General features: G+C 34.7%; 2 protein-coding genes across 3 annotated transcripts; one reads left to right on the top strand and one right to left on the bottom strand.

The window, feature by feature from the left end:
- The first annotated feature begins 247 nt into the window (after nt 1–247).
- On the top strand, nt 248–4,927 carry LOC123196410 (disease resistance protein RPS2-like). Of its 2 annotated transcripts, XM_044610429.1 has the most exons (3): nt 248–390; nt 1,069–4,074; nt 4,234–4,927. In XM_044610429.1, exons 1-3 carry the CDS (start codon nt 375–377, stop codon nt 4,776–4,778), a joined length of 3,567 nt encoding a protein of 1,188 aa, XP_044466364.1. In that variant the 5' UTR covers nt 248–374; the 3' UTR covers nt 4,779–4,927. The 2 variants fall into 2 exon arrangements, with proteins under 2 accessions (XP_044466364.1, XP_044466363.1); XM_044610428.1 differs by having other exon boundaries at nt 1,069–4,927.
- A 130-nt stretch (nt 4,928–5,057) lies between these two features.
- On the bottom strand, nt 5,058–9,585 carry LOC123196412 (probable disease resistance protein At1g15890). Its single transcript, XM_044610430.1, has 2 exons — nt 9,352–9,585; nt 5,058–8,118 (listed from the first exon to the last, which is right to left on the bottom strand). The coding sequence occupies exon 2, from the start codon at nt 8,115–8,117 to the stop codon at nt 5,160–5,162; it is 2,958 nt and encodes a 985-aa protein (XP_044466365.1). The 5' UTR covers nt 8,118; nt 9,352–9,585; the 3' UTR covers nt 5,058–5,159.
- Nucleotides 9,586–15,088: the final 5,503 nt, after the last annotated feature.

The raw sequence follows: 15,088 nt of genomic DNA, 5'->3' as shown, positions 1-15,088 counted from the left end.
TCCTACTTCAAACATATACAATTGTCTATACTTTATAGAATTTTTTTTGCTGAGTGCTCTCAAATCATTCATCTTTTCAGCTGAATGATCAATATAATACCCCTTCAAACTTGTTAGTTATATTTTAAAGGCACGTGTATGGGGGGTTCATGACTAACAATGAAAGTTGAGGTACTTCTGTTCACTAGTACAAAATTTGGGTGTTGGATGCTTTTATTATACTTGCTTGGGAAAAAATAGTATCTCAAAGCAGGTCTCTTTGCGCGGTTCAGTTGACCGTTAGGTACTTATAAAACCAAAAATTCTGAAGGCATCCATCTTCATCCAACTCTCGAACTCAGCCTTTCTTCTCAGAATTTCATTGATGAGTCGCGATGCCAAGACTTTCAGGTATCAGTTGTAAGTTTAAAAATTTAAGAATTATTTTAATTTGATTATGTTAATCCAATCCTGTGCCAGGGTATTTTGAATTCAGTTGAGTTTTTAATTGTTGTCGATTTCTTTGAATATTTTACAGTTGCTTCATTTTTGTTGGGATTTGCAAACCAAAATGTAGATTAGGAGCCTACAGTCTCTTTAACCAATGTTTTGTTATCATTCTCGTGTTTTTTCGAAGCGGGATTTGCTCGAGGTGAATTGATAAGACTTTGAAAATGGAGAATAGTAGAGCTTGCTGACTAATTTGTATTCTAATTTTAGTTTATGAAATTGAAACTTGAGCTACACAAACATTAATTTAGAAAAAAAATATGTGATATTTCATCATAATTGAATTTATAAAATGTAATATTTTATTAAGTATCTGGGCTTTGAATCTTTGATGATCTGACAACTGATTGGCACAGGTTCATTTTTATTAATCATCTTTCAATTTATACCATGTTGATAAATATCAACAGACATCGTTCAGATAGTTTATGAGTGCAATATTATTGTAGCCCTAGTAAAAGCCTAAAAATAATATTGAAGTTTTGATAACTGTATGAGAAGAAGTATTGTAGTGCTGATTACTGATACTGTATGTGCTTCTTATAGATTGTTCCTTTGACACTTTTCTCAACTTTGTAGGTGACATGGAATTAACTTGGTGTGGGATGAATTCACCTGCTGTTTCACACCATTGGAAAATTGGCCGTCCTAAAAGGCGTGGAAGAAATTTTGATGTGCTTTTACAGAAAACCGAATATTTATATGATATGAGAGATTCTGTCAAGCGAGAGCAAGTGAAAGAATTGATGCATGGAACAAATGAGACAATGAAATGCCACAGATGGCTTAACAAGGAGATCGAGATCGAAGGGTGTGTTAATGACATGGTAAGATTGAATCAGGAGAATACGAGTGTTTCAATGTTTTCTTGTATGAAACTACCAAGTGGTGATCATATGAACACACTTGATGAGATTACTTGCCATTTAGAGAATGCTCCACTGGGGCACCATTCTCAGGCACTGCATAGGGCAGCAAAGACATTGACCAGTGGAAGAATTGGGGGGGAAACTTATGGACAGGGTGAAAAAACTAAGAATCTGAACCAGAGAAGAAAGTTTCAGGGAGAAGGTGAATTAGATGTAGAAGTTCTTGCACAGGGGAAAAAAGCTGCGCAGAGGGAAGAGGTTTCATCACTTGGCGAACTGGATGCAGAACCTGAAACCATGGTATTCACTAAAGCATCGCATGATTCAGCGGCTCTTTCACCACATTTGATAAAGGAGACATTAAGCAGTCCAAGAATCGAAAGCAAGATATATGAACAAAAAGAACAAAATGAAAATAGTATTTTTAGGAAGATGAGGAGACATATACCTGTAAAGCCTAGAATAATTAACACATCACCATCATCATTTAAATCTATGGTTGAGGCTTTAACAGGAGTAGGATCAACTTTTGGACTTAAAGATGAGGTGGCTCCTTCTACATCAGGTGATGAAGAGGTGTTAAGTGAGAAAGTAACTACAGCAGTTACAGAATCTTTGCCAGCTGCAGATAAGGTTCCTATATCAGAGATAGAAATTGTGACCGAAGATACATCACCAATGGATGAATCTGATAATCAGCAAACTTCTGTGACAGTTTCTGTTGGAAATGAGGGGATGCAGTCCATTGATGAGGTTAATTATACCGAGACCGAAGATAAACCTAAGACAGAGATTGTCAGGAGATCAATTGAGAGAACTGTACTGAAGATCCTGAGATGCTTGAGTGATGTTATGGCTAAAAAAATTGGTGTTCATGGAATTGGTGGGATTGGAAAGACTACTGTGCTGAAGACACTAATAAATGACCCCAGAACAAAGAGCATGTTTGACTTGATCATGTTGGTCACTCTCTCAAGATCTTGGAGCGTGAGGAAGATCCAAAATGTGGTTTTAAGACAATTATCATTATGTCAGGAAGATTCTGAAGCTGATTCTCAAGTTGCTGAAAGATTATTCCAAGTTTTAAGTAGGAAGAAGTTTTTGTTACTTCTAGATGATGTTTGGGAGAAGCTTGATTTAGAGGCAGTTGGTATTCCTGATCCCAATTTAGAAAACGGCTGCAAGATACTAATGGCATCTAGAAAATTGGATGTTTTTCATGACATGTATGTAGTTAAGGTGATTGAAATGGATGCACTCTCCAGGGAGGAAGCTTGGGAATTGTTTTATGAACAAGCAGGCAGAATCATTGCCTTGCAAAACATCCAGCCGTTTGCTAAAGCTATAGTTGAAGGTTGTGGTGGTTTGCCACTGTTGATTATTGTTACCGGAAGGGCATTAAGTGAGGAAAATGATATTTCTGTGTGGGAGCATGCATCAAGGAAATTTTCACTGTCTACTGTGGGAACATATCTTGTTGAAGATGTAATCCAACTATTAAAATTCAGCTTTGACCAATTGAAGGATCATGAAACAAAGAGTTTTTTCTTGCATTGTTGCTTGTTTCTAGGAGATGAGGAGGTTAATATTTTTGAATTTATTGAATATTGTTTCCAGGAAGTTATTATTACTGGTAGTTGGGCTGATGCACATAAAAGGGGACTCGATATTGTTGAATTTCTGATACATAATTATCTGTTGCAACTTACTGAAGGTGATGATTCCATCAAAATGCATGATTTGATTAGAGATTTAGCTCTGTCAATTTTGTCAGTGGCAGAAGGTAGTCAGTATCTATTGCCAGCTTATTCAAGATTAACAGAAACATCAAATCCTGGAAATAGTTTGTCATCCAGATCACTTGATAGTCTGGAAGGCAGCAGACTATTTATTCCTGAAGGTCATCAATTCTTACTGAAACCTGGTGCAGGTCTAACTGAACCACCTTCAGAGGAGGAATGGACACAGGCCAAGATGATTTTCTTGATGGAAAATGAGTTAAGCAGTCTGCCTGAGCGACCTAGTTGCCCTGAACTTTTGACATTGTTCCTACAAAGAAACTATCAGCTGAGGGTTATACCCATGTCTTTTTTTGACCGCATGAATTCCCTCGAAGTGTTGAACCTGTCCAATACCAGAATCAAGTACTTGCCACAGTCAATTTTTAAGCTTAAAAGCCTCAAAATTATCATTCTACGTGATTGTGAACGTCTTGCTGTCCTCCCCTCAGAAGTTGGATCACTTAAATGTTTGGAGGTACTTGATCTCAAAGGCACTCAAATTAGCAAATTACCTGATGAAGTTTGTCAATTAGCCTCCCTGAGGTATTTGGAGGTATACTTTTATGGATCAATCAACCACAATGAGTATGCTAATTTGCCACGTGAATTAATTTCAACTGGAGTTATGTCGGGGTTGCGCTCATTAGAAACTCTAAGTATTGTTATGTACCCAGGAGATCAAAGGTGGTATAAGGATGTACAATCTGTCATAGTTGATATCAGCAAATTGACAGAGTTGAGATCTCTTTGTTTCCATTTCCCAGAAGAAGAACTTCTTGAAATTTTCCTCGAAATAAGCATAGCATGGAAAGCTCAACAATTAAATAAGTTCAAATTTGTGGTTGGTCATGATGTCAAGAGCATTACCTCTCGGGTGCCAGATTACTTGGAGTTTGAATATAATCGGCAAAGTCGATGCTTGAGATTTGTAAATGGTGAGAATCTATCTAACGCAATCCTCAGATCGTTAGCTCGTAGTACTGCATTTCATCTAGATAATCACCTTGACATTCGCAGTCTAACCAACTTTGGAATCAATAATGTTAATGGGTTGAATTTTTGTATAATAAGTGAATGTTGCAAATTTGAGACAGTTGTGGATAGCATGGAACTGACGGAGCCAGTCTTTCCCATCCTGGAGAACTTAAGTCTTCATCACTTGTGGAATTTGACTCATATTTGGCCGGCAGTTTTACCAGAAGAAAGCTTTGCTAGGCTAAAAATTTTGTCAGTGCAAGCATGTCCAAAGTTGAAATATATCTTTAGCAGTTCATTGATTCATTTTTTCTCCAACTTAGAGGAGTTGGCTGTCAAAGATTGTCCAGCAGTTGAAGAAATCATATGCCAGAGTGAGATAACTGATTCTGGTAACAGTGCACTCCCCAGTTTGAAGAAACTAACACTTCACTATCTACCCAAATTAGTTAACATTTGGACTAAAAGTTGTACCTCTTTAGAACATATCAGTTTCTTTGACTGCCCTAACTTTAAGAGGATTGGTAAGGATTCCATTTCGAAACAAGCAATTACAAAGATTAAGGCAGAGAAGAGTTGGTGGGATGCGTTAGAGTGGGAAGATACTGAATTGCGCTTGTGTCTTCAAGAGAATTTCATCACTATTTGTGAAGATGATCTGTAGACTCTACAGTAAATACCATTCAGACTTACATGATAAGTTAGTTTTACATGTTCATTGTTGTGATAGCCCAGGGGCTTCAATCTAGTGATCTTCTATCTTTGATTTCTTGTAAAAGATAATGTTTGAATACTAAAAGAGACATTGAACCAGACAAGTAAAACATTAAGTAATCAATGAAAGTCGAGAATTATGTAGCATCCGAGACCCTAAATCGGGAAGACAGATTTTAATTCCAAACTGCATCAGCTATCAGCTGTACTTTAACAGAAAACCCATAAATTTGCCGCAAAATATAATTTACGGTACACTATAAAGCCAGTCTTTACATTAAAATCACATACAGAATATATAAATTTTGCAGTCGTGTGCGGTTAAAATTCCTCAAATTATTTGATGAAAGCTTTGAAAATGATATCTAACAATGTCGTTCGGCCAAACCAACTGGTTCCACCAAACTTGAGTGCACCGGATCACTCTCAATTTGATTGCATTTTCAATGGTAAATGGGAAGCTTTTTAGGTTCTCACAAGTCTTGATCAATATTGACTCCAGAGAAGGCCAAGCCAAAGATGCATTGTGGAAAATGTATGATAAATTGGGCAGATCAATGAGTTGCAGTTTCTTCAATTTAGGTAAGGCTGTTGGTTCGACGAAACTTCCAGCGTTAACAATCTCTTCAATCCCATTACAGTTCTCAACTTGCAGAAACTGTAGCTGGTTAAGTCTAACGACCATTTCTATTGAGAAAAGTGTATTCACACTATGACATCTTGTCAGCGTTAGAGTTGTCAGCATGCCGAGGCTCTCTGGTTCTATTGAACCTGTCCAAATATCAGCCAATTTTGGGAGATTGCTTATGTATAGCTTCTTCAAACACTGAAATGCAACACCTCTTGTAACACTACCATCAATGATGCTTGTCATTTCGCTACAATCTTCAATTATACAAGCTTCAAGCCCTCCAAATCTATCAGCATCAAAGTCTGATAAGCTGGCAGCAGTGTGATGACCAATCAGCTCAAAAGCACAAGCATGTTCTAACATCTTTAATACTGCATCGGGGAATCCTTCGCCACCTGAAAATCTAAAATGCTTTTCAGCTGAGCATCCAGAGATATCAATTTCTGTTGATTGACTGCTTCCCTGATGATAGCCAACAAGGATACTGAATGATCGGAAGCTGTTGCCTCGCCAAAGTGTGCTGTTTCCATTCCATGATTTGCTTGTATCGACAAACTTCTGGAAGCAATTCACCTCAGGAAAATAAAACGATAGAGCAGTCAAGTCTTCAAGTGCAGCAACTTCCCTAGCAATGTTTTCCACAATTTGATTCCATCTTCTATTATTGGGTTCCACATAAATGCTCAATTCCTCCAAAGAGAAAAGATTCGCAATCATGTTAGAGGAAATCATCTCCCTCGGTCCAACTGTTACATGGTTAGAATTTCCACCAAGTTCTGTAAAGGAAACTCTTAGACACCTGAGATTAGTCAAGTTTCCAATTTCGTTTGGCAAAGCATGAATACCAGTATAACATATATCAAATATTTCAAGACTATGGAGATCTCCTACTTCAGCAGGCAGCAGCTTTAGTTGAGTACAATTATTCAGGAAAAGTGCTTTGAGATTTATCAAGCTGGAGATAGATGATGGAAGCAATTTGATTCTTGTATCATGCAAATCTAGAAGTTGAAGGCTGCACATATATCCGAAGAAAGACATGGGAAATTCTATCAACTGACTTTCTTGAAGTAACAAAGTTAAGATTCTGCAACATCTAGGCCTTTTTGGAAGTGTAGATAAACATAAACGAATTAAAGAGATCCTGTATGCATGTTCCCATTCTTCTTCTCTAATCTTTTCTCCATCTTTAACCAAAATTCTGTAATTATTCTCATTGAGATTAGCCATTCTCAACGCAACTCGTTGAAAATGCTCAAACATCTTATAATGTGACAACTTCCTTCCCTTTTCCAGGAGAGATTTCCGAACAAATTCATCCAAAATGGCATGCCCTCTGTCACGCACCTCCCCAAGCTTTTTTATGTGCATGAAAAACTGTTCTGCTCTCCAGCACTCAATAATATAGTCTTGGTGAAGTTCACAGCCAGCAGGAAAAATTGCCCAATATAGTAAGCAAGGTCGTTTCTCCAAGGGTAGCTTGTCAAAAACAAATTTAAAGAACTTGTAAAATTCTTCGAGTTCTTGCTTTGGTTCATCACTCGGTGACCTTAACTGAATCAACGTATCTCGCCAAATTGCTGGATTGCTAACATTTGCCATACTTTTTCCTATCAACTTAATAATGAGTGGCATGCCACCACACTCGTTGATAATCAATCTTGCAACTGGATTGATGTCTCGATTACCCTTCAAACTGGCACCCACTGTCTCCCAAAACAGCTTTTGAGCATCCTCATCAGACAATCTCTGGACATTGATGTCCTCATCAGTTTGTCCACAGATGTTTCTAGACCTACAAGCAAAGACCACCTTTCCATGTCTATGCTCATCATGAATACCAATTTCTTTCAAATTAATGTCAGCAGAAACTTCATCAAGGAACAAGATATAGCTCATATTCTTCAGCTCTTCTGATATCAAGTTTGCTCTTTGGTCATTACTTTGTTCTTCTGCTTTTACATCCAACCGCTTCAACAGCACTTCCTGTATATCTCTTATGCTTTTGTCATCCACAGTTACCCAAAAGATTATGTCAAACTGTCGAACCTCATCCATTGCATCATGGAGATTTTCCATTATTGTAGTTTTCCCAACTCCTGGTGGTCCCCATATGCAAATTCTCTTCAATTCTTTCTTTCTCAAACACTCTAGCAGCTGTTCTACATGCTTTATAAGTGACGGAACCTCTTTAATTTTCTTGGCATGCTTTCTTATGACTGGAGCTGGTGCCTTCCCAACCATTATGCTTATATGTTTAATTTGATTCTTCAGGGAAACCACCTCTGCAGTCTTCTTAATTATTCGCTTACCAAGCTTTAACAAACCTGGAAATGGGCAAATTCCCCAGAAGAATTTGTGAGTATTATGGTATTCAGTCTTCAGTATTTCGATCTCACCTCTAAGCTTTTCCACCTCATTCAACCATGTTTCACATCTGCGCGTCTTCTCCATCTTTATTTTATTCCTATCCAATCTAGTTTTTACATCTTCCTCTTCATCATATAGATATTTTTCTTCCCTTTCAAGTTCATGAAAGTTCTTCTTCATGTTTTTCACATAATCATATTTGCGCTTCAAACAGTTGAATATGCCTTTGCCTCCCTCTGCTGCTGGTCCAACAATTGAACCTGCTGCTTGTGTAGCTATTGCCTCCATCCTGCAAATATCATTTCAGTGAAAGCTAGAGCAGAAAATTTTGCCTAATTGCAAACATAATGAAAGCTTGAACACCATGTAACAAATTGATACAGATACTCAGTAGAAACTGATGCCATGATCTCACATTAATACTTTATTGCAGACCTCTAGGAGGAAGTATTGTACCTTCCCTAAAACACAAAATTGACTGCTAGAACAGTAACATCATGTTCCAACAGTCTTGCCCACTGTAAAAATAGTATCCAATGCGCCTTGAAAATTAACCAATCTTCTCTTATTATGCCCAAGCGATGTGATATATCCATACCCAACATCTCTCTTATGTTTTGTCAATATAGGACTTATCTAGGAGTGTTACACTTTATTAATAAACCAATTATTTCATTAAAAGTATGTTGTAAAATAACATCATTTATTTATGTTCCAAAAGGAACACTTTCAAAACATTTTGAAATTGAGATTTCAAGTACTGCATCAACTTGAGCTGAGAATTTTATGCAGAATAGAAAACCATAAGTCATTTAAAACTATTTTACAGCATAAACCTGGAGGAGGACAGATACCCAATCCAAAAGACTAACACCTAAATCGACCAGATTGTGATAAATCTCCCCTCACCAGACCTTTGACACAAATGGCCGGCCAATAATCCAACCCAAATGACTAGCCTTTTAGGTGAAGCTGAAGACACCCCTAATCAACAAAACCAGTTGTGACTATATTATGTTCATATTTTAACAAACTTCTAATTGCCCTGAGCTAATAGCATATTGATTTCAAAAATAAGAAATTTCAAAACCCATCTTACAAATTAAACTATAAAGGGGAGTTTTATTCCTCATTCTACAAGAAATAACTAATTTTATGAGACAACAAATCCCTCTTTCAGTTGGCATAAAATTGTCTGATTAGTTCGACAAAAGGGCTAAAGGAATATTAGAAGAAAACCCAAAAACCAAAAAAAAAAGAGTCGAGAATTATCCATTGTTAGTCAACTCAAGCTTCAGTAGAGTCAACACCTCCTCATTATCAGACAACCCAATCCATCTCCTTCTCAAAATCATTTTTCAGGGCTGTATATCTTCTACAAGCTGATGAAATTTCAAGATTCTTCTTAGAATTAAAAGTCAGTATATAGATTGTAACAAGTTGCATGAATCTTACCATAACATATTAACATAAAATAATAGCAATTAAATAGAGCATTGATTCTTGAATATGTAAAACTTACACAAGTTTAGAGCCAAAACCACCTGCCAAACTGCTTTGCTTATCCCTCTCAGCTGAAATATTTTCTGGTGTAGCTTAAAACTAGATGTAGCCGGCTACTTTTAAGTTCTAAGTGTGAACTGAAATCATCAGTTTGCTCAAACAGCTAGTCAACGATAAGAAAGACCAAGCTGGCCATTCAATATATTTACCGAAAATTCAGGTACGAAGGTTTCGAAAAATTTAACTGCAGATTTATAAATTTTTAACTTAAATTTTAGGATTCATAAATTTAGCAACCGAAAACTCATGCTAATGCTATGATGAGAGCTTCACTCTGGAGCTTAAGCTCGAGTCCACAACTTGCGAGTTCATCAAGTTCGAGCTTGAGCCGTAAGTAAATTCTATCAAGCCTAGCCCAAGTGAAGCAATACTTAACTCAGTTACATCCCTAATGGTGATTGACTATACACAGGAAAATTTTCAAATGCAAACTTTCTTTTTTTTTTTTGAGCTCGATCGAGCTCAGCTAAGGCTGGCTCGTTTCAGGCTCGATCGAGCCGAGCTCGAACTCGAGCTCGAGCTGACTTGACTCGAATCCAACCCTAGCTAAGGTACTTGAAAATGCCTATAGTTTGCTTATTTTACATTTTTATGATAATATTTTAAAACAAGTTGATGATGTTAATAATGCTGTTAAACTATGGTTGAAGCTTGAATCTTTTTATATGACTAAATCTTTGACTAATAAAATATATTTAAAAGAGCAACTTTTTGGTTTTAAAATGGATCCAAGAAAGTCTTTGGAAGAAAATTTAGATGAGTTCAATAAAATTACTATTAATTTGGCTAATATAGAAGAAATGATTTCAGATGAAAATGAAGCCATTATTATTTTGAACTCATTGCCTGAAACTTTTAAAGATGTAAAAGCTGCTATCAAATATGGTAGATAGTCTATTTCTTTTGAAGATGTCTTAGGGGCTCTTAAGTCAAAAGATTTAGAAATGAACATAAAAAAGAAAACCATAAGTGAAGGTTTGCAAGTTAGAGGCAGAGCAGAGAAGAAAATTCAACAAAAAGATAAAAGAAATAATAGAACTAAATCTAGGCCAAAAAGAGTTTGTTGGAATTGTCATAAAGAAGGTCATATGAAAAGAAATTGCCCTGCAAGGAAGAAAATGAATTTTCCTCCCAATAATGAGAAACATGACTCTGTAAATCTACTTGATGGCTATGATAGTGCTAAAGTATTGGTATTAACTAAGGGGTTGTCTAGAGAAGAATGGGTTTAAGATTCAGGATGCACCTTTCACATGACACCTAGAAAAGACTGGTTTTTAGATTTAAAACAAATAAATGGGAAAAAAGTCTTAATAGGTAATGATGATGCATGTGAGGTAACTGGTATAGGTGCAACTAAACTGAAACTTGTTGATGGTTCTATTAAAATTCTCAATGATGTTAGATTAGTTCCTAAATTGAGAAGAAACCTAATATCTTCAGGTTTGTTAGATTCCAATGGCTATTCTTATAAATCTGAGAAATGTGTGCTTAAAATAATAAGAGATGCTTTGATAGTAATGAGAGCTAAACTAATAAATGGGTTATACATTTTAGAGGGAACGACTGTTAGTGACTCAATGTCTTCTAAACCTAATAAGATGGATGAAACTGTCTTGTGACATAAAAGGCTAAGACACATTAGTTTTTTGGGCTTGCAAGAACTTTGTAAACAAAACTTGATTAATTCTAAAGGAATTTCTACATTAGAGTTTTGTGAAAACTGTGTCTTGGGGAAGTCACAAAGTTGAAGTTTGTAGCTGTTACTCATAGATCAAAGAATATTCTTGATTATGTGCGTTCAGATTTGTGGGGTTCTCCTCAGGTACCTAGTTCTCTGTATAATGATCATTATTTTCTAACCTTTGTGGATGATTTTTCAAGAAGAGTATGGGTTTATTTTTTAAAAACTAAAGATCAAGCTTTTGAATTTTTTAAAGAATGGAAAACTCTTGTTGAAAATCAAACTAATAAGAAATTAAAAGTTTTAAGAATAAACAATGATCTTGAATTCTGTAATAAACAGTTTACTGATTTTTGTAAACAATTTGGAATCTTGAGACATAGAACCTGTACAGACACTCCTCAGTAGAATGGTCTTGTAGAGAGAATGAATAAAACCATTCTGAATAAGGTAAGATGCATGTTAGCTAACTCAGGATTGTGTAAGAAATTTTGGGCTAAAGCAGTCGCTACTGTTTGTTATTTGATCAATAGATCCCCCTCTTCTGCTATTAATTTTAAAACTCCTATTGAATCGTGGTCTTGTAAACCACCTAAATTAAATCACTTGAGACTTTTTGGATGCCTTGCCTATATCTATGTGAAACAGGGTAAGTTAAACCCTAGAGCTTTAAAAGTTGTCTTCTTAGAATACCCTACAAGGACTAAGGGTTATAAAGTCAAGTTAATTGATGAATTAAAATGTGTGATTAGTAGGGGATGTTGTGTTTAATGAATCTGTTTTTTTATAAAGATCTATTTATCTCTAATCAATCTCAGTCTAAATAGGTTTATATTGAGGTGGAGAATTCTGACTTAAGTAATTTTGATAGTTTTGAGTCAAGTGATGGACCTGGTTTGGGCTCAAATCCAATTCATGCTCCAAAGTATGAAGATAGGGGTTTGAACCAGCAACCATCACAGAGTCAGAGTCAAAATAGTTTAGATAGTGATGCATATTCTGATATTTATGATTATCAATTAGCTAGAGATAGGTCTAGAAAAGCTATTAAACTGCCATCTAAATATGCTCATGTAAATCTTATATCATATGCATTTAATATAGGTGATTGTATTGAATTGAATGAACCTTTAAATTTCAAACAAGCCTATATGAGTAAACACAAAAAGGAATGGTTAAATGCCATGCAAGCTAAGATTGATTCCTTACATAAAAATAACACATGGATTCTTGTTAAAAGACTTGTAAATAAAAAGATTATAGGTTGTAAATGGGTTTTAAAAGAAAACCTACTACTCTAAGCTTTGAAAATGAAAGGTTTAAGGCTAGAGTTGTTGCAAAGGCTTTTCCCAAGTAGAAGGAATTGACTATCACAATATTTTTTCACCTGTAGTTAAACATACATCAATAAGGTTATTTTATCTATTGTGGTGTTATTTGATTTAGAACTTGAATAGCTAGATGTTACTACTGTCTTTCTTCATGGAAATTTAGAAGAGCAGATTTATATGGAGCAACCAGAGGGTTTTGAGAAACTTGGATCTGAAGATATGGTTTGCTTATTAAAAAGGTCATTGTATGGCTTATAACAGGCACTAAGACAATGGTATGAAAGGTTTGATGATTATATGTTTTCCATTGGTTTTTCTAGAAGTAACTTTGATAATTGTGTTTATTTTTGTAAAACTGAAATAGACAGTTATGTTTTCTTGTTAATATATATGGATAATATGTTTATTGTTTCAAAAAAAATAAGTGATCTAAATAGGTTGAAAAAATTGTTAAAAGATGAATTTGAAATGAAAGATTTGTGGCCTGCAAAAAAAATCTTAGGCATGGATATTAATAGAGATAGAATTAAAGGTATTTTAACTCTGTCTCAATCTGTGTATGTTAAGAAGGTTCTTGAATTGTATGGTATATATGATACTAAATATGTTAATACTCATATAGGAGCTCATTTCAAATTGATGTCTGTTTTGCATGATCTGCCTACGAATGAATCTAAATATATGAAAAAGATTCCTTATGCAAATGTGGTAGGTAGCCTAATGTATGCTATGATAGGATCCAGGCCTGATATTGCCTATGCAATCAGTTTGGTGAGTAGGTTTATGGGAAAACCTTGTAAAACACATTGGAATGTTGTGAAATGGGTGTTGAGATACTTGAAAGGTTCATGTGGTTTTGGTCTTGTATACACTGCATTTGATACTAATAGTTTACATGTTAAAGGATACTATGATTCAGATTATGTTGCAGATTTAGACAAGAGAAGGTCTCTAACTGGCTATATTTTCACATATGGTGATAATGTGATAAGTTGGAAGAGCTGCTTTCAACATATTGTTGCTTTGTCAACAACATAAGCTGAATATATGGCATTAACAGAGGCTACTAAAGAACCTTTGTGGTTGAAGGGTATAACAGAAAAGTTGGGGTTGAGTTGTGGTACTCCTGTGATCTATTGTGACTGACAAAGTGCAATACATTTGTTTAAAAATAGTGTTTTTCATGAGAGAACAAAGCATATAGATGTTAGGTTGCATTTCATAAAGGAAATTTTGTCTAAAGGTCAGGTAATTCTGGAGAAAATTGCTTCAGAGGTTAATCCTGCTAATATTTTGATAAAAGTTATTCCAATAAACAAGTTTAAGAGTGCCTTAGACTTGTTACATATTGGAAGTGTGTGAGTTTGTCTTGTATAGGTGTTTTTTACTAGTTAAATTCATGTTTTTTAGTAGTCTTATAGTTTTCAAACAAGGTGGAGTTTGTAATGTTTTGTTTAAAAATTATAAGGGCAATACTGTAATTAGAGCTAAGATGCATAAGTCATTACTTTCATTAAGTGAGGATAGTTCTATAATTCTGCTGGGCTTTCACATTTTTTGACCTAAGTATATAAGACTTGCGTTGGCTGTGAACTGCATAAGAGAGAAAGGAAAGGCGTGAGGCTACTGGGTTTATTCCTTCTTTGGTTTTTGCATCTTGTGGCTGCTGTGAAACTGTTTTGGCTCCCTGAGTTCGATTAACAGTGTCTCATCAGTGAAGTCAAGTTCTCTTTGACTTTGTTTTACTGTGTGTTAACTTTGTATATTGTTTTGGGTGTACAAAGATTGAGATTCATGTGTTTGTATTCTGTAATCGAACTTGATATTAGTGGATTTGACTAGAAGAACACTTTTGTCTCAAATATAGGATTTTTTTTACGAAATTCGAACCAAGTATATTGTGTTGTTATTTTTTCTTGATCTTTTTCGTGCTATATTGTTTGAATCAGAATATCTTGGGGTTCAACAATATAAATCTATAACATTTTTTTTATCAATTGATGTTAAATTTCAATTTTTGAGTTTTATAAGCTAGTATCTAATGTCAGAATATAAAGTTTGCTAATGTTAAAAAGATATTTTTATAGAATTGATCGAAAGTTATTATGTGGATAATCACGTAACATAGGATTAAAAAATTTATTTATAATTGCATTGTTTTAAATTCACATATAAATGCGTGATTATATTTATTGTACCAATAAAAAAATTAGCACCATTGTGGAAGTATACATTAATAACTGAATTACAATAATCTTCCTTTTTTTCCTTTTTTTTATAATTAATAATTTTATGCCAAAGATTATTAATTGCTAAAAAAAATAGATTATAGTAATTCGGTTATTAATATATACCTTCACATTTATTTACTGTTCATCACATCCAGTCACTACCGAACAAATGAACAAGTTAATGTTGTTAAAATGTTAGCAAATTCAGGTTTTCTATAATAACCTGAAAATATAGTATTTTGAAAAAAGTAACAAAGAAAATTGAGAGTTAAAATGGTGAAAGAAGGCCCACTATAATATATTTCAGAATGTGAATGTCTATTTATAAGTTTACAACCAAACTAAAATCCTAAAAAATCTCAACTATTATCAGATTGTATCGACATTATTTTACTAATTGAAAATCAGAAAATTAAAGAACAAAAATCTGATCTGAACAAATATCAAATA

This window comes from Mangifera indica, chromosome 14 (assembly GCF_011075055.1).
Source record: "Mangifera indica cultivar Alphonso chromosome 14, CATAS_Mindica_2.1, whole genome shotgun sequence".
Lineage (NCBI taxonomy): Eukaryota > Viridiplantae > Streptophyta > Magnoliopsida > Sapindales > Anacardiaceae > Mangifera > Mangifera indica.
Note: the sequence above shows the minus strand (reverse complement) of the source record. Positions and strands in the feature narration are given on the sequence as shown.